The sequence below is a fragment of the Hirundo rustica genome, chromosome 10 (genome assembly GCF_015227805.2).
Source record: "Hirundo rustica isolate bHirRus1 chromosome 10, bHirRus1.pri.v3, whole genome shotgun sequence".
In the NCBI taxonomy this organism is placed as follows: domain Eukaryota; kingdom Metazoa; phylum Chordata; class Aves; order Passeriformes; family Hirundinidae; genus Hirundo; species Hirundo rustica.
The window spans coordinates 6,708,953-6,728,122 of NC_053459.1; the positions used below are offsets into that span (position 1 = coordinate 6,708,953).

General features: G+C 45.7%; 1 protein-coding gene across 1 annotated transcript in view; it reads left to right on the forward strand.

Annotated features, from left to right (window-relative positions):
- Positions 1-2,070: 2,070 nt before the first annotated feature.
- Positions 2,071-19,170, forward strand: part of INPP5D (inositol polyphosphate-5-phosphatase D) — a 52,400-nt gene continuing 35,300 nt past the window's right edge. Inside the window, exons 1-2 of the mRNA XM_040074611.2 lie at positions 2,071-2,220; positions 7,050-7,113. Coding sequence (XP_039930545.1) covers positions 2,087-2,220; positions 7,050-7,113 — 198 coding nt within the window. The 5' untranslated portion in view covers positions 2,071-2,086. The remainder of the gene's footprint in view (positions 2,221-7,049; positions 7,114-19,170) is intronic.

Below are 19,170 nucleotides of genomic sequence, written 5' to 3' on the forward strand. Positions count from 1 at the left end.
ATTGCCATAATCATCATTTGTACTTGGAACCCTTCCCCTTTGTTTTTGTCTCCAAATCAAGGAGTAGTGTGTGCCTGGACATGGGATTTGAAGGAAATAGCAAAATAGCAGCAGCTTGCTAAAAATCTGTGTTGGTGGTGGGATGGATAGGAGCTAAGTATGCAGCTAATCAGTCTCAGATGTCTAATGAGAGCTTGTACCTGTTACCTGGTGTTAAGTTTGCAGAAGATCAGGAGAAGCTCTCCAAACAGTTTCATTCTATCAAAACTCATGTTGTGAGCAGCTCTGTCCACTCTGCATCCAGATACATGTCTGTTGCATGGAGAGCACTGTGAGGTCAAGCGGTGGTTGACATTCAGAGCAGTTCTGCTTCCTGCTGCAGCTGTGCTCCAGAGAAGCTACTGGAGGTACCAGAAATCCCAAGGACCTGGTGCAAGTGAGGTCAGCAGTGCACTGTGGCTAGGCAGGGCTGTCAGTAACTGCATGGTGCCTCTGCCATATCCATATTCTCATTTTTGTTGGGAGAACAGAGTTTGTAACCACTTTGTAGCTTACAGCTACTGTCCACCGGCAGAGCCACTTCATGGCATTCAGAGTCTGACTCCATTTAGGCACCCGAATCCGGTAGGAGTTTGTCTGCCTAAGGCCTGTGTGGATGTTGGTGGAGCTGAAGGCCAGGTTCAGCTGAGCTAATTTTGGTGTGCAGACGTGCTTTTTCAGCATGGACAGGAAGCCCTGCACGACGCAGTTCTGCTCATCTAGCAGGGCCCTGTTCTGGCCACACAGCTTTGGGCTGCTGCTGCCCACAGTTTCATCTCAGTGCAGAGGTTAAGTTGGACACTGCAGACCAAGCCTCTGCGTAACTGAAAGCCACAAGAAGGTTTACAGGGATGGATGCTGGGTTGTGCTGGTTCACTCTCCCTCTCCCTGCCATCACATTCTAGTCTCCCCTGGTGCAGTGACAGTCTGTTCTCTCCTGCCTTGCTGTCCGTGCAGTGTACAGCATAGCACTTCATGCATGGTCCAGGTATTGCGCTTCCAGCACTTCTCCTGGCTCTGGGAACCAAGGGTTGCACAGGGCTAGCAGGGTTTGCACCTTTGCATCTGGACTTTGAGTCCCAGCTCGGCTGCTGCTTTCAGGTGTAGCTCAAATGTAGATGGGCAGAGGGCAGAATGGCTGGAGATAGGATAGGAGGCAGGATAGACAACCAAAATTGCCATGCGGGCAGTGCCTCTGTAGGAGTGTCCTGGCATTGTTGCAAATATGTCTTGGAGATGCAGCACTGAGCATGCCACACAGCATAGCTGAGATACAGATGTACAAAGAAAAGGGAAGTGAAAGCTCCAGTCCTCCCCTCTCTGACGCAGGTTGCAAGACAGGGCTTTGCTCTATCCCACCTTTGGGGATTTAGAGTAGGAAAGATCTCTGAATCCATCTCACAGTAGCTGAGAGGGAGCTTTGGTCAAAAATCCCCAGCACAAATCAGCCTTTCAGTCTGCTTCTATTCATGGAGACATGCAGTAGTAATTTTATTTTTTTCAATTCTTTGAAGTCCCCTGCTCACACCTAATTAGATATGAGGACTAGTCAAGGCAGGAATGGGGCAGTCAGTGCTATGTATCCTAATGCACAGTGTGTTTCTGACCAGAGTTTTATTTATCTCCCCACGGAGACCTGTAGTGGGTATGACAGACAGACAGGAAAAAGATGAAAACTCAAAGGATCTAGCAGGAGATTGTAAATTGGAGAGCAGGCCACTAAAGCCTGGGGGACTGAATCCATGAGGAAGCAGGAGAGATCACCAGCTGGGACTTTTGGACACTAAGGAGGGAAAGGCAGGGAACATGGGCTTACTAGTCACTTCAGTGCAGCATGAAGAGGGAGAATGGGGGCTGCAGGGATATGTCACGCTCCCTCTCTGAGCTGTTTGAGTTGAGGAAGTTGTCCGTGGCTGAGTTTCCTTTCCCTCTCTGTGCTATTGAAACAGGAAGCTGGTGAGCCGAAGCTGGCTGATCGTTACACACAGACACACAGGCGGCTCTGGCAGCTCCTGTGCTGGCATTCAGGTTTCCTCCAGCTCCAGCCATGGATCAGTGCTGGTACCACGGCAACATCACTCGCTCCAGAGCTGAAGACCTGCTCTCCAAAATAGGCAAGGACGGCAGCTTCCTTGTGCGGGCCAGTGAGTCAATTGCTTCGGCATTTGCACTCTGCGTGCTGTAAGTACAGCGTTCACCGCGCCCTCAGCCCACACCGCTGGCCCTGCTGGGCTGGGGTCACCCCTGCCTCCTCCCCAGCACAGGTGCTGTGCTCACTGGGAATGTGCAGCTCTCATCAGAACACAGCTGGTTCCACCAGCCTGGGCCATGGGGTGGGGAAGGGTTAGGAGCCAGGATGAATAAAACCATAGTTACCTACTGCCGTACCTCTCACGCTGCTCTTGCCCCTGATTCAAAATGGGAGAATGGCCAAACGCACTGCTGCTGTGCTCTGAGAGAAAATAACCTCTTGAACTTCTGGAATGTCTTAACCACTTGGGTCAAGTATTTAATCTTAGTGACCCAAGTCCTGAGCGTGGGGCCTCCTGGGCACTTTTCTTGCTCTGGTTCAGTGTATGTTTGAGCTCCCTGCTTGTACTGTGTTGCATAGAGCAAAAGGTTTTAAATAGTTCCTGGAGCTGTGCATAGTATACCCAGCACAGCAGTGATTCCACCTGCATCATTAACGTGGCTCATGGGGTAAGCGTTTCTTGTGGGAAATAGGGAGAGAAGTCCCGGCAGCCCTGATCCCCCCGTTTGGGGTTAGGTCAGGGAACAGAGAGCAAGGCCTCCTGCCCTGGGTTTGTGAGGGGCAGGTTTTTTTCCTGGAGGCAGGAGAGTGGGGGTGAGAGGAGACTGAAGTCAATAGGTAAAATCTGAGACATTTGACTTTGTCTTACAGAGAGATCAGACAGTTGCTCCTTGCTTAGAAGGGATCAAGAGAGCCTTTGTGGGACCCTATCAGATCCTCTTTGCTGCCATTTTGCAGCAGATCAATGAAACTCATTTCATCTTTACCCCACATTACATTACAAGCAGGTTTCTCATTTTCTGTCTGAAAGTATATTTCTTGTAGTGGTGAAGGTGGTGCTGCTGTTTATAACTCTGGGCTAACTGCTTGTCTCTGAGGTCAGATTCTGGTGACAGCCCAGTCTGCTGCAGAGCGAGCAGCATGGGGCTGGGTAGCTGCCCTGTGGGTGTAGGTGTTGGACTGCCAGGGAGTGGTAGCTGGGGAGTGGGTGTCTTCACAAGGTGCAGAGAGCCTCGGTGCCTGCCTGTTAAGGTGCTTGTAACAACACAGGGAAGAGTTTTGTCTTTCTGGAGGGAGCAGCAACAGAAGGCCAGCTGCAGATGAACAGGCAGCACCCGCAGGAGGGAGGAGAGACAATCCTTTAACAGGGGCTGAGGGCCCAAGTGGTCAGTCAGGGAACAATTTACTAGAACAGACTGTTGCTTCCATGGAGCAATTTTAGCATTAGACTGTTGATTTGACTTGTAACCAGTATGTACACAAAATATTTTCACCGAGTGAAGGTGGGGATTACAGAAAGGGAAGGTGCTGCAAAAATGCCTACTAGCATGCATTTGCATAAGTTTTTCCATTGTAAATGTTTATGCAGTCAGCTTTGAAAGCCTTTTGTGACTTGAGAGACATGGGATCAGGAAACAGAAACAATATAATGACCATGATTTTCTGAACCGGGAGCCAAAGGTTATATTCTTAAATCCATTCTGAGGTAGCTAATACGAACAGCTTGGTTAAAGAATTGGGGAGCACCCAGCCTTGCCAGCCAAGAGCAGCTGGATCAGAGGTGCAAAGGGCTGGCATTAATTACAGTCTGAGAAACATCACACAGAGTGCTGTCAAACGATCTGACAAGCTTTCAGCTTATGCTGGTTTGCAGTTAGTTTGTGGAGAGGTGGTGAATAAGTCTTTCCCTCTGAATGTCGTCTCCAAAAATGTGCACCTTTGCTGAAGCTAAAAACTTCCTCAGAGATGTATCAGTTTCAGCTGTGCTATTGACTGGGAGGTGTTTGAAGTTTGAGCTTTTCAGTTACTTCTGTTTAAAAAATAGAGAGGCTGGAGACAAAGAATGGGAATTGATAGGCTGACTGTAAATTGTTTCCACAAAAAAAAAAATTATGTTGAAAAGGAGCAGGTGTCAACTGTGTATACATATGGAAAACAAAAAACCCATGAAATTTGCTCTGAAAAAGAAATGTCATATTCCACAAAGCTGTAATATTTATTGTGCAGATCTATAAAGATCCAGCAAAAGCATTTATTATTATATCATCAAATGAAATAATGATTTCTTCAGAGAGCTGCTTTAGAAAAACAGGGTATGTATAAATATAGAAAAGTAGGGGAGGTGTATTTGGAGAGCCTTTTAAGAGTGCCTTACCTCCTTTTCCGAAATTTAGAGCAGCAGCATTTAGAGAGTGAGAGGCTGGGGGATGCTCCTCCCTCTGCATGGTCACACTGCCCCATAAAAGGCAAGAAGCAAAGCCCTTTTCCTCCTCATATCTCTGTGTCTAAATCATTTGACCCATCAGTTTATTGACAAGAAATGGACTCTTTAACTCACCTGGAGGAGAATGCCTGAATCCTGAAATACAAAAGAGCCTATTTAGTGTTCCCTGCCCCTTAACTGGTACCATTCCTCCAGGGGACCTTCTGTTGGCAGTTCATTCACGAATGACTGCAGGACTAACAACACTTCTAGAGGTGACATCCAAGGACCAACTGCAGCTTTGGGACCTCTCTAAGAGGACCCTGCCTGTGAGATGCCCTTTCCAATGCTGTCTCCCTGTCATGGTGCAGGCATCAGGCCTAGAACAGCAGCCCTGTTTAGTGCTCCAGACACTCCCAATATGCACATCATCACCTGTGCATAAAAACATATAAGCAGGGGAGAAAGGAGAAAATGCCCTCCTCGTCACACTGTTACCTCCTCTGGTTGGTTGAGAGGACCGGAAGATGACAAGTACTTGGAGATTTGTTTAAACTGAGGCTGATGTTATATTTACCCTCCACATGAACAGCCTGAACAATGGCTGAGCAATTCTGAACTCAACCCAGCTTTTAGGGAGGACCTAGAACGTGGTGGTAACCAGGACCGCATAACTTGACAGTCAGGATGCCAAGGAGAGGAAGCCTAAGGTTAAAAATGGAGTAAGAGTCCTGGTCTTCTCTACCCACACACACTAAATCAGGGGACTGGCAAGGAGGATTCCTGCCTTTGATCCTAGGAGTGCTTCTCCTGACTCACCCAACCGCCCTTCTTCCTTTGTTCTTATACTGATCTTACTCATGCTCAGCTTAAACCTCTTTACAAGCATTATAACAGCAGCCTTGTAGAGTCTGTGTGATGGGGCACTTTCTGTGAAGGCCACATGAGCATCTTCTTGTGAGCAAAAGGGCTGCTTCATTTATCAGTTTCATAATCTCCACACACACAAACTGTCTCTGCTGCATAAGTAATTCTGCTTAGCCCTAACTGCATATCAGCAGGAGTAAATGGTGTAAGAGAGCTGTATTGACACATAAAAACAAAGCCCATACCCTTCCTTGGGGCATATCCTCACCTGGCACTCATTGCCCTGGTATTGGTGAAATTAGCAGTGCTGTAGCTGCTCTACAGTTGGGGATCATGTCTGTGACTTCCAGCTCTGTACCAGATGTGTGACTAAATAGATGCCTGTGAAACAAGCTCTTGAAACAGCTTGAATTCTTCCGCAATCCTTTGCATTAATGCTATCAAATGACACACATTTGTGTGTATACATGACCCAATCCTCCAGACATCCTGAAAAAACTCAGCTATGATCTATGAGAAATTTATTTTCATTTCCAGTGTCTCTTTGTGACTCCTCATATAAGGCTGTCTGAAATCCTGGCAGTCTCCTCTCTCCTGTGTGGAATGATTCTGAAAGGCATATGATGAATAGACTCACATCACAACTCTGAGAGATTAGGATGTTTATTGATTTGCCTGATCTCCCTAGCTGGGGGGGCTGACCTCAGCCCACATTTTGTGACAATTCCACAGGTACCACAGTGTTTGTGTTACAACCCAGGAAGATCTGAGTGTAGATTCTGTTCTTTCTTTTGAGAAGGAAGGGGTTGAACCAGCACCTTTTGCTGGCTCAAAGTGATTGTATCTTTTAAGTGCTTTGCAGATGACTTAAAAGATTTGATCAATCTATTGTTGTGAGAAAGGTAAAAATATATTTTCTAGTCAATATTTCTTGGGTGAACTGCACAAAGCTTTGCAGCTGCTGAAGAAGGTCAAGCTTACAGCACTGTTCAGGCTTCCCTTGGGCTTCTGTGCATTGATGTGACCCTCCACTGAACACAAGACTACTCCATCCCTCCTTAAATAAGAATCTAATTGAATTTAGCTGGGACAAAGTATTTGTTGTCGGTGCTCTACAGATCCACATATATAGTGTACATCCACACCAGGATGGTGATGGGTTTCATTTAGGCTGTTGTTTAGAATTTGTGGATAAAAATGTGCCTGGCAATCAGCTCTTGTACTGTGATTTAGCTGAAATATATTATTTGCTTTTTCCAATACAAGCTGATGCACTAACCCTTCAGTTTACTCATTTATTGCTGATTTTGGCTCTTTGCCTTTTGGATTTCTGCTTTTTCATTTCTTCCTGAGATGCCTGCTCTACTGTCAGCTAGAGTCACTTGGTGTTTTCTCTTTCCGGCCAGAAGAAGAGTGGAATAACTCACTCTGAGCTAATGCTGATATCACTTTCTACAGTGACATCTGCAAGCAGATGTTCCTGTTTCAGTGACCAGGAACACTTCGGTTTGTGTTAGTCTGCAGACTCCAGGGAGAGAAAGTAAGAAAGAGAAATGGTTTAAAACTCATGTGCATGAAGCAATCTATGTGTCTCAGGATTTTCCAGTGTCTTTTCTCATGGGGAAGGATGCCCATAGTGAGATTTCCTTCTGGACAGGGTCTAACCATATCACCTGTGCTCTGTTCCAGGTACCGAAATTGCGTTTATACCTACAGAATTCTGCCCGATAAAGAAGATAAGCTAATTGTCCAGGTAAGCCATCTCTCTATTATTTGGTCCCACAAAAATGTACTTGAAAACTTCTGGTTTTCAAAGTAATTCTATCATTTAAAAAAAAAATAATATATATATATATATAAAAGGAATTAAATTAATGTCAGGCCAGCACAATGCTGGTCTCCAGTCCACTGCTGTGGAGACTTCAGTCTCTGGTCTGGTCCATAGCTGTGGCCATCAGCACACTCTTTAACACACATGCCTTCAATTAAGTGGCACAGCCATGTTTTATGTAACTGAGAAGCTCAGCGTGTGGCATAACTTTTCCTCTGAAGCCAACTACTTATCAATACATCATAGATATTTTCAATTCAAAATTGCAGCACAGTTGCTGCACTGTGTAGCGCCCAGAGAATGTAAATTGGGTTCTGGTCTCAGGATCCAGAAAGACTGGGGACAAGACTTTCAGATGTTCTATCTATTCCTATTTTGATTGAGAGGCCTAAATGAGCCACTTCTTCTTGCAGTGCCACCTCTCAGCCCCTTTATTTTTCAATATAAATAATGAAACTTGGGATGGGGATGAAGGCATGGTGTCCTAGAGCCCCAGGAATTGGGCATTGGGCAACGGTGGGGGCTGCAGCCGACCCATGCTCTTGGTACAGTCGGTGCTGCATGGGCATTCCCTGCTAAACAGAATGGAAATGCCCATGCTACCCAGTCTGCCTTGCTAGTCAGACTGGTTCTACAATAATTCCTTCCCATTTCAGATGACAGCTAGCTTCCCACACTAGAAATCAGATTTCTACCAACTTCATGAGCAGCTTATATGTCTCTCATGCACCTGCACCATGTTAGTTGTGTATTTCCTCATGTGCTTTGAGGTTATCAGTGTTTCTTTGAGATCTCCACTAAGAGGCAGCATATCTGAAACTAGTGTCATGAGTTAGTGAGAACAGCTGTGTGCTGGCAGCTTCTTTCAGCTGTGGGTTTTTGGTAAGAATGGTGGATTGTGTGTCCTGGGTGCACACATCCAGCTTGGCCCCTCAAGACCCACCTTTGGGCAGCTTGGGCTGTTCCCAGGAGCCCCACTCAGATGCAGCTCTGCACAGACACAGCTGTATTGCCTCCAGGGCTAATTCCAGGCTCTTGGTGCTGTGCTCCAGAGGACTGTGTGGCCAGGACCAGGCCCTGTTGGCCTTGACTGCTGGATTCCCCAGAGCCATTGAGATTCCTCTGCCTCACTTGCACTTCTGTTTCTCAGGAGGAGCTGGCAGGAGGAGTCTATGCTGGACTTGATCTGGGTCTGTAGTGTTACTATGGCATGTCACCAGAGTTCATCCCTCTTCCTGGAGCACTGGGTGACACTGTGCAGAGGAACTTGTGCAGGCTCAGCTGAAACCAATAACTTGCCATTCCCACCTGGCTCCACACACTGTGCTGTAGGCTCTTTGTAGTGACACTTGGTATCTCCCATCTTCTGATAAATCCCAACCATTCTGCCGTAAAGAGTGTGTTTTGGTGCATTGTGCTGGTGGGATGTGGAGGTGGTAAGAGCCCAAGACATGGTGTTTATCTTTGGCAGTACCCAGAGCAGCTGCAGAGATCAGGGCCTCACTGTGCCAGAGAGCTCACAGATGGACCCCACAGGCAGGGAGAGTGTTGGGGGACACCTGAGGCCCAGGCAATGGGCACAACTATCTGTGTCCCACACCAGTTCTGTGGCAGGGCCAGCGTGGAACCCTGGCACTGCTTAAGGTGTCCTTGCTCTTTGCACTGGCAGCAGTATGATGAAGGGAACTTGTGCAGCCCTAATTCTGAATAACTCTGGGGTATGAGTTTGACAGCTGCTTTGTCTTTTGGAAAACAAACACAGAAATGATCCTATGCTGGGTTTTCCCCTGTGGGAGAGGAAGAAAGGCAGGTCAGAGGGTATCTGCAAAGACAGACACACAGCCCCTCACTTTGTCCCTCTGTGCCCTGGGCAAGCCCTGTCCCCTCCTCGTCCCTCAGCCGCCCCGCTGGCAGATCATGTGAGAAATGCTGGACGTGCAGCTCGGCCTGCAACCTGTTGTAGCAGGACACAGATGCCATGAGGGACAGGAGAGTTTGAAACCTGAGCAGCGAGCAATGTACCTGTGTGCAGCCACTCTCTGGAGAACTCTGGGGCACAGGCTGCTCACAGCACCTGCCAGTGAAGGTCTGTGCAGGGAGTTCTGTGCATTACAACCCAGAAAAATGCAAGTTGCACTTCCCAATTTGTATTGGATCCATGGTTATTTCTGCTGTAACAAAGGGCCTGTTTTCATGTGCAGCTATTGTCTGCAGAGTTGTACATGTACAGTGCTCAGAGCGCTGCAGCCATAAGGAATCTGTGCTTTTCTCTGCTGTAGCAATGGGCAGCTCTCATGCTGGATCAAGGTTTACAAACAAGAAATTTGTAAGGTTCTCTTGAGCCCCATGTTGTGATTGTGAGGGATTTCTCTTGTTCCTATGTCATGGAATGCAGAGGGACAGCGGTGGAGTACCTTTGTAAGCTGGGTTGCCAGGAGCTGTAGGCGGAATATCAGGAGTAACTAAATAAAGTGTGTTGTTAACTTATGTTTTGAAGACACGACACCTCCTGCTTTGTGCTGCCTAATTCCAGTTCTTGGTACAATATTCTAGCTGGCCAGGCTTTTTTTTGTCATTTGTCTATTGATTTTTTGATAAAACAAAAACTACTTCATGTGTCTTAAAAGATCAGCTATTTGAAAAGATTACTTCTTTGCAAGGATGTAAAAGCCGTTGAATAGGATGGAATGTGGACATTTATAAAAAATCAGATTAAAAAAGGAAAGGGTCTATTAATCCTATGGAACTAGATCAGGTGTTAAATTAATACAGCAATGAGTAGATGCTTCTCATTTTTGGGTTTACAAGATTCTATAGGAAAGATTCAATACTCAGTCTTGAGATTAGCCTGTATTTGTTACAAATGTGAGCCCTGATTATCAATGTGACCCTTTTTTTTTACCTGCACAGTGCTCCTTCCTAATAAAAGGGCTGTCTTCCTGCCCAGATCTGGGCTGTTGTCTTCAGGAGTTTTTCTTGATGACAGCAGGTTTAGAAGATCTGGCATATCACAGCTACATACAGCTCTCCCTCTGCCACTCTGTGGAGGTTTTTCACCCTTAAAACTGCAAGTTGCATCACTTTTTTTTTAAAGTCTTGTGGAGTACATTTCATTTTTCTCAAGTTTGGTCCCACCCAGTGGAACTAGATAGTGTTTTTTTTTGTTTTTTTTTTTTTTTTTAAATGGTTAAATTAACTGTTCAAGGACAGGTGGCAGAAAGGGAAGTGTGTGTTTTTGCATGCGAAGGTGCACTTTTGCATTCAGGCTGAAGAAAAAAATATTGGCATTTGTCTTCCCAGCATTTTGTGGCATGGTTTGTGATCTGCCATTGGGATTCTACATCTGCAGCACCTCTAAAGCAGTTAGTGTGGTCAGGAATTTCTCTTGCCTGCCATATCTGGAATTCATCTGGTGTCCTCCCAAAGCACACTGAGCTGTAGAGGTCACTGTCACAGGCAGTTTTCTTTAAACACAAATAGAGTTTTTGCCTTTCTTTTCTGAAGAATTTTCTCCTTTCATTAATTGAGACTTCAGGATATACGAAGGCTTGGCGTGGATGAGTGAAACTTGCATCCTGCTGATGAAAACATTTAAGGAAGGAGGGTAGGGGTAATGAAAACCCCTTGAAGCACAGCATCTGTAACAGCAAGTAGAGATCTTTAGGCTGAGTCATCAAGATAGTCATCAAGATATCCCTGCTAGTTTGCAGACTCTTGCTGTAATAAGAGAGAACAGGAAGAGAGCAAAAAACATGGTTGCACAGAGATCCAGGAGCAGGGACAGGAGGCTGGAAATAACTGCCCCAAGTGAGCTCAGCTGCTGCCTGCCTGTGGGCAAGTCACAGCTGGGGTACTTCACTTTCTTCTCTGTGAAAATAAATATGATTTTCCCTTGCTCCAATGGGAATATATAATTAATGTGTAGTTATTAAATGTTTGGAGATTAGCTAAATGTAATCATGTTTGTGCAAAGAGGGGTGAAGCAGAAAAGGGATCCTTGGGCATCACAGGATCAAACTAAATACCAGAGACAAACTGAAGATACTAAAATTGGCTTTCTCAGCTACGCATCTATAGTCAGTTCTTGCCATCCAGATTCACAGAAGATATAACTTTCCTGTGCTGTCCCTGAAAGCATTTATTCAACTGGCTGAGGTGTCAATATGACCCTCATGAGTGCCCACTCTGCATTCCTTATGACCTCAGCATCCCCTCAACAAATGGGGAACTTGGCCCAGTTGAGGATTGAGTTACTGAAAATAAATTTATACATCTGTTCGTGGCTGCCCTTACCAGGATCAGAGGATGTGTGTGATACACCACTGTTCATCCCCCACATTTTGGACAAGCAGTCAAAGCTGTCACGTAGTCAAAGCTGAGCTGAAAGAAAGAAATCAGTTTCTCATCTGGGTGGGCTAAGCTGTCCTTGGCAGTCCTGTCTCTGTCATCTAAAGATAACCCCCTTTAACTGCCAACTTGGCAGGCTGCAGTCAGGTGAGGATATTCCCAGTACAACTGACTCTAGTTCTGTGTGAGAAGGTGCTGAGGTCAGGAGCTGCTGTTGAAAACCTGTGGTATTACCCTTGCCTAATGCTTTACTCTCTACTGCCTTTCTATACTTCACCTTCAAAGGGTCTGCCAAGAATATAACCTGCCTCACGAGTGAGGATGCTTGAAAGAGGTGCTGAGAAGAAACAAGGCACTGGTCTTGGCTGGTCAGTGAATATGGATTGGAACAGGCTAGGGCAGATTTTGATGTCCTTCGATTTCTGGTGCATCTCAAACAGGAGTTCACAGCTCATGCTATCTGCTGGTGCAGTGAAACCAATAATTTCTCAGGGGCAGCTAGATTGCATCTTTTGTTCTGCTTGTAGTCTGCCAGATAGCACTTCATTGGTCATTTGTAGGATCAAGCACTGGCCTCCCACCACTGTATGTGAAGGCTGGGCGAGATATCCTGATGGACAGATGGCAACACTGCACTGACGGGGCTGGCACCAAAGATGTCCTTTGTAAAAGCCGCTGGGAGAGTGAACCTAGTAGTTACAGGAGCATCTTTGGCTTGTGGATAAAGGTGGAGTCTCCTTCAGAAACTGGGGCACCTGCAAACCAGCCTTTTGGTAGCACGTGCAACCTCACCTTGCCTCCTGTGGGCAGTTTCAGGTACCACAATGTAAAAAAGACATGGAACTGTTGGAGAGTGCCCAGGCCATGTGAGGTGTGGCGGAGGGCACTTGGTCTGTTCAGCTTGAGCAGAGGAGACTGCAGGGAGACTCATCGCAGTTACAACTTCCTTGTGAGGGGAAGAGCAGGGGCAGGCACTGATCTCTTCACTCTGGTGACCGGTGGCAAGACCCAAGGGAACGGCTGGAGCTGTGTCAGGGGAGGATCAGGCTGGATATCAGGGAAAGGTTCTTCTCCCAGAGAGTCGTGGGGCTCTGAACAGGCTCCCCAGGGAATGGTGACAGCCCCAAGGCTGCCAGAGCTCCAGAAGCATTTGGACAATGCTCTCAGGCACAGGGTGAGCTGTTTGTGCAGGGCCAAGAGTTGGACTTGATGTTCCTGTGGGTCCCTTCCAGCTCAGCATATTCCATGGTTCTCTGGTTCTATAATATATATTTTATTGTAATATATAATGTGCTGTATCCTGTGCTGTGTGGCAGTCTGGCCTCAGCCTGAGGAAGGAGCTGCCTCATTGTGCTTTCCTGTGGGCATGACCTGGCATCTCATGGCATTTCTGTACTTCCAAAGTGAAAGCCCCTGAGCTAACAGACAGCAGCCAGCTGCACCCTTCCCACTCTTCCATGGCTACATCTTCTCTCTCTCTTTAGTATCATTGTTATCATCTCTTAGGCAACAAATGGGAGAAAATTCCCTGAAAGAAAGGAATAAAACTGGAAAAATCCTAACCTGACATATCACCTTTTTTTACACTGATAGGGGGAAAGGGTGTTGAACCAAGACTATGACTTGCATAGCACATGCTCGAAGCCCCTTCATATTTTTAATAACTTCTTTTTGCTTTGAGCAACACTGTGAGCAACTCCATAGTTTTGTGGATTATCTTGTTGTGAGAAGGGATAACAAAAAGCAGCCTTCTTCTCATGTTGTACAAGAGACTGTATTACAGTAAGGAAACCATTAGTGGTTTTAGTTACAGCCTGTCTCTTTCTTTCCTCTTCCACTCCCTGGGCTGTCCTGGCTGCCCAGCTCTTTGACAAGGCAGCGGTGTGTGTGCATCTTCCTGCTCCATGGGGAAACGCGGGAAATATTAATTTTGTAGTCATAGTGCCAGATCATCATTCTGTGTGCATGGGCACTTCTTGCATTTGTGCTGAAATTCACTATTTTAAAACCTTACTTACATTTATACTTATTACCTGTTGCAAAGGGAGGGCCTGACCCTTTTTACTTGTGGGTTTTGCTAACTTCAGTGAAAATAATAGATGCCCTGGCAGCACTGTTTTACTGTGAGTGATCATACAGGTTTGATTTTTTTTTTTTCTCTCTTTCTGGTAATTTTCTTCTGGTCTGACACGGGGCTTTGTGCAACAGGAAACAAATACTGCTATGTGAGCAGTTAGAAAGCAGGCCAGCAGCTGTGACTCACTGTGCCAGCTGACACTAAGAGCGGATCACCAGTGTGCTCTGCGGCTCCCAGGAGGCAGGAGAAGCACTAAACACGGTATAGGGTTTTCTGCTGAAACCCTCCCTCCCCAATGCGCTTCTAGAAGCACATTTTTTGGGAACCATCTTGATTTATACACTGTATATGAGTTGACTAAATATGCCAGAACAAATTAAACTCTCTCTCCTGGCGTGGGCAAGATGCACAGACCCCAGAGAGGGGTGTCTGTCACGTCGCTGTGGGCAGGATTGTGCCTGCTCCTGAGCAGAATTAGTTCTGCCTTCTGTTTATGAGTCCTGCAGGGTGGAGCTGGAGCACAGGCCCCATCCGGTGTGCAAACCCACTCTGGAGAGCAGGCTGCTGTCCTGATAGCAGCATCTGATAAGAGCTGTGAGTTTAGATCAGTTCCTGCATTCCTGGCGTCACTGCTGCTGTCACCAACGTCAGAAACACTGTCTGCCTGTGCCATGTGCAGTACCAAGTCCATCGTCAGCCCTTTGCAGAGAGATGCAAGGTTGTTCTCTTTTCTTTGCTCTCTTTGTTGCTGCACTGTAATCTCAGCGTGCTGTGCTGCTCTGGCTCATGTGGCCACAAAAAGGTTTTCCATAACAGGACTTTGTGATTTGCTGTGGACTTTGCTAATCTATCTATAACTGATCAAAAACTTTCTCCTGGGAAATTGCTCTGGAGCTGGTTTCATTGGGTGACAAAGCAAAGTAAAACCCTTCAGGTGAGGCTCAGCCATCCACCACTTACATATTCTGTCACAGCTCTGCCAGGCATTTATACCTGCTCAGCTCTGATGGTGCAACCTCATGGGCTCCAGTGAAGACAGGGCAGGCACAGATCTGCCCAAAGTGCCACTTGCAGATTGCACAGACTGTCTTCAGAAAAGATAATTATGAGAGTGGAACAGATTTCACCTGAGTTATCTGTTACCACAGAAACTCACTGTGCTCGTGGGACTCTGTTGATACTGCAGGGCTGAGATAATCAGGGTGATAATTTTCTTGGTTAGAAAGAAGGGACAAGTGAACAACTAGACAATACTTATAAGCAATGTATTAAAGCATGGTTAGAGCTGCACATTTCTAACATGTCCAAAACAATAATTTAATTATATTAAGTTTAATTTTACAGCAAAAAATTGTAGATATTAAAATCTATATATTTGTCAACATTATTTAATGTTGATTTAAATAAATTTGCAAAGCACTTTACATGTAGGACTGAAAATATTTTACAATCAGGGCTTAGCAAAATCCATATATTTCATGTTTCTGCAAACAACCCAAATCCGTTTATACAAGGAAAATGTTTTTACCATTCTTGCATCTGAGGCTGGAATGAACATAATGCACTACACAGATTTTGGAAAGCTGAAAGAGGCAGCATTTAATAAGAGAACTAGGTATTTCCTGAAACATGCACATTCCTGCTACTGAATCTCTCAGTATACAAAATTCTTCATACAAACAAACCATATCCAGCTTTTGTCTAGTTTGAACCCGTCCAGAATGTTTCCAGTTTCCTGAAATTAAAAAAAAAAACCAACAAAAAAACCAGAGAACATGGTTTAAATCAAGTTAAAGTGATATTATTTTGTTTTTCAACATTCAAAAAGTTTAATCAGGTATTTGGAAACTAATGCATGCCATGAAGTAAAATCCCTTTTCCTTTTATCTGGATGTGCTTTCAGACAAAATCTCCCTCTAATGAGTTAAATGTAAATGAGTGTCATCAATTTCTTTTGCTGTTTTCCCTCCAATAATTGTGTTATGTGGTAAAACCTTCATCACGCTCAAACAAATGAAAATTGCAAATAGCCAATCCTCATTGAAGGTACAAAGCAGCTTCCAGGAACTGCAAAATCCTTCCAGACCCAGAAGATAAGGATTAGGGCTATACAGTAAGCAGTTTAACAATTACAGTTTAATTGTTTCACCTGTTATCCTTTGGCTTTGACCACCCAAAATCACATACCCAGCAGCTCTTTCCTACCCTGCTGGATCTTCCCCCCACTCTGTTACAAGAGCTCGGGTGTGCAAACAATCAAGTTACCAACAGGTATAAGCCTGAGATGAGCCCCTGGGACACGCCCACCTCAATGTCTCCTGGACTAGCAAAAGGAAAATTTTCCTGAAATTTTGGAACGCTTATGGCAGATGAGAAAAAACAACTGAAAACTTATGCAACCAACATTATCAACAATACTCTCATTTTGCACTAATTTGATGGATATTAGCTTTAATGTTATCAGTCACATACTGTTCAATCCATTTGATTGTCTTATCTTTTATATATTTGTTGTGGTTTGACACTGGCCAAACGCCAGGCACCCATGAAAGCTGTTTGCTCACCCTCTCCTTCTACAGTTGGGCAGAGAGAGGGGGAAAAAAAAAGAAGGAAAAAAAAGGCCTCATAAGTTGAGATAAGGACTGGGGAAAAACACTCTAAGTGCAAAACAGGTTCAGATTTAAAGGTATAAGGTAAATTTATTATTTACAGGTCAGAGGAGGATAATGAGAAGTAAAATAAGCCTTTAAAACACTTTTTTTCCCTCCCAGCTCCTCCCCCCGCTCCCCACTCCACACACACTTTCTCATTGACAGCTCAGGAAGACAGGACGAAGGGGTTTTGGTCAGTTCATCACCTGAGATCTTTTTCTGTTCGCTCAGGGAGAGGAGTTTTTCCTCTGTTGTGTTGTGCGGTCCCTCTTATGGGAGACAGCCCCCCGTGAACTTCTCCAGCATGGCTCCAATCTCAGAGCAACAGTCCTGCCAAGAGTGTTGCAACGTGAGTCCCTCCCACAGGCAAAAAGTCTATCAGAAATTGTTGAGGTGTGGGCCACTCATCCATGGGGTGCAGTCCTCTAAGGACAGGCTGCTGTAGTTTGGAAGCAGGGGCCCTCTCTCTCTGTTGGGGTCTCCCACTGGATCACAGCTTTCTCTGGCATCCACTCGCTCTGGCGTGAGCATTTTCCCATGGGCTGTGAGCGGATCTCTGCATCCCCCATGGTCTTCATGGATCACAGGGGAACAGTTTGTTTCACTATGGTCCTCACCACGGCCTGTGGAGGAATCTTGTCTCTGACTCTCGGAGCACCTCCTCTCCCTCTTTTTCGCACTGACCTTGGTGTTGCCGTGTTTTTTTCCCTCACATGTCCTCACTTCCTCCTCCTTTCTGACTAGAAGAAAAACCACTGCCCATGGGTAGCATTGCCAACAAGTTCCACCAATTCAAAGATCCTTGCAGGATCTCACAGCATGGAGAGGTCAATCTTGTCTGAGTTCTGTGTTTTTGCCTCTGGCCAGCGGCCCCGCCGCCTCCGTGCGGGCAGTGGCGGTGCCACGGCGCTGGCGCTGTTTAACGCCTCTCTTCACGCGGGGCGCTGGGAAGGAGAAGGAGAAGCCTCCGCTGCCCCCACGGCATGGCTGCCCAGGGGCGGCCAGGCAGGCAGGGCTCGCCGTGGGCCTCACTGAGATGGAGGCTATGGCCCCTCACCACGGGCTGCGTCGGGATGGCCCCGGTGGCAGCGCCTCGCCACCCCTGGAAAAAGCTGTGTTTGCACTGTTTTGATTTTCTTCTTAAACATCACAGAGGCGTTGCCAACCTCTCTAACTGGCCCAGCAGCAATGTCCATCTTCACAGCCATCAGGGTTTATCTCTGTCAGAGGCGGTGGAGGGTTCTAGTAGTTTCTCACAGAAGGCACTTCTGTGGCCTTCCTCGGTATCAAAAACCAGGCTGTGCCAAATCAACACAATATTTTATGCTTCCATAGTTTTCCGATGAAGCTTCATAACTCAGTTTCAGGTATTTAGGAAGACAATAGATTATTTCCCTCTCAGATTGTGGTAATGAAGCGCTGTGTTCTATTGCTTCTGTGCTTTGGGGGATGATGGGCCAGAGAAGAAACTGTTTACAGGCAAGTCTTGAGTTGTTTTCTCAAAGAAAGAGAAATTATTATATTGGTGCTGTATGAGGCTTTTTGTGCTGATAATTTAAGATAGGAATGAATCTTAGAAAACACTGATATTAGATTTATTTATTGTGAGTCTTATGGCAAGTACCACTGTCACTACAAAATTGTTTCCACACTCCATAATGACAAGGTGATACCCTTTCTTCTTCAGAGATCTACCTTGATTTGCTGATGAGATCAATGCAGGCTGCATCCTTCTCCATGCAGACATGGAACTCATCCAGCACATCACAAGTGACACACAGGCTCCAGTTAGATCTCATTCACTCAGTCTGCACTGCACCCGTGGGGAATGGGACCAATACAACCGACATGGGCTGCAATGTATTGCTGATGTAAATTGAAATATAAAGATACAATCACCTTTGAATATCAACTGAAAGTATTGTCCTGGTTGCACTTCTTTTAGGTAAACAGGGTCTGGTTCACCAATACTCTTCAAAATTACCTTTTGGTGGTTGAAGTTATTGCAGCTTTTAAACAGAATTTAGCATCCTTGAGTTTTCAGACTGCTGCATAAATTCATGCAAGGCTTGAGTTCAAATGGCAAAATAGTTTAGGGAAATGAAACAGACTTTAGCAAATATAGCTCAGGCTCTGTTTTTTTCAGTCCCTCTGAAAGAATGAAGTCACAATGCAGCTTTTGGTTGTTCCTAGACCTGTGCCCAGCTGTCTGACTTATGTCTTCATTTTGTACTTCCGTCAGAGTTTTCAGTCTTGGCTCTCTGAAAGTCTAAACTGGTTGAGGTCTGTTCCATCCCAGGGTTCTGAAGCTGTCCCTCTGCAGTATTTTAAAAGCTGACATGCAGCACCGCTGGGTTCAGCAAACATCAAGGGCAAATGATGGTGAGGCTCCCTGTGGCTGGGGTGCTCTCTATTAGCAGACTGATTAACCTGAGTTAAAATTTCCAAACAACTCTGCATTAAGCCTTATTCTCCAAAACTTGACGGGGCTATAGTGACCCGTGCTGTTTAACAGCCCTAGTGTCAGGTGTTCCTTGTGATCAGACACAGCAGGAGCCACAGGCACTGGTTGCTCACAGAGGCACTGGGTAGCCTTCTGTCACTGTGCATGCAAACCAAAAAAAAACGGTGAGTCCAATTTCAGGGGCCAAAGTGTAACAAAGAATGTGTAACATCCACTGTTTTTATTCCAGAAGTGCGGTTCAGAGGAAAACATAAAAGGAAAGTGTTTGAAGGGTGATTTCTTTCTGGTTTTAGCTGTGTGGTTTGTTTTGCTAAATGATGGTGCTCCTTCAGGCTGCTTTCTCTATCTGTTCAGTCAGCAGCTATGGCTCAGGGCTTCCAACTGATTGAGTAAGGGTTTGCAGTAACTGAATGAAATAAGGGACAGCCCCTTGAAAGAAA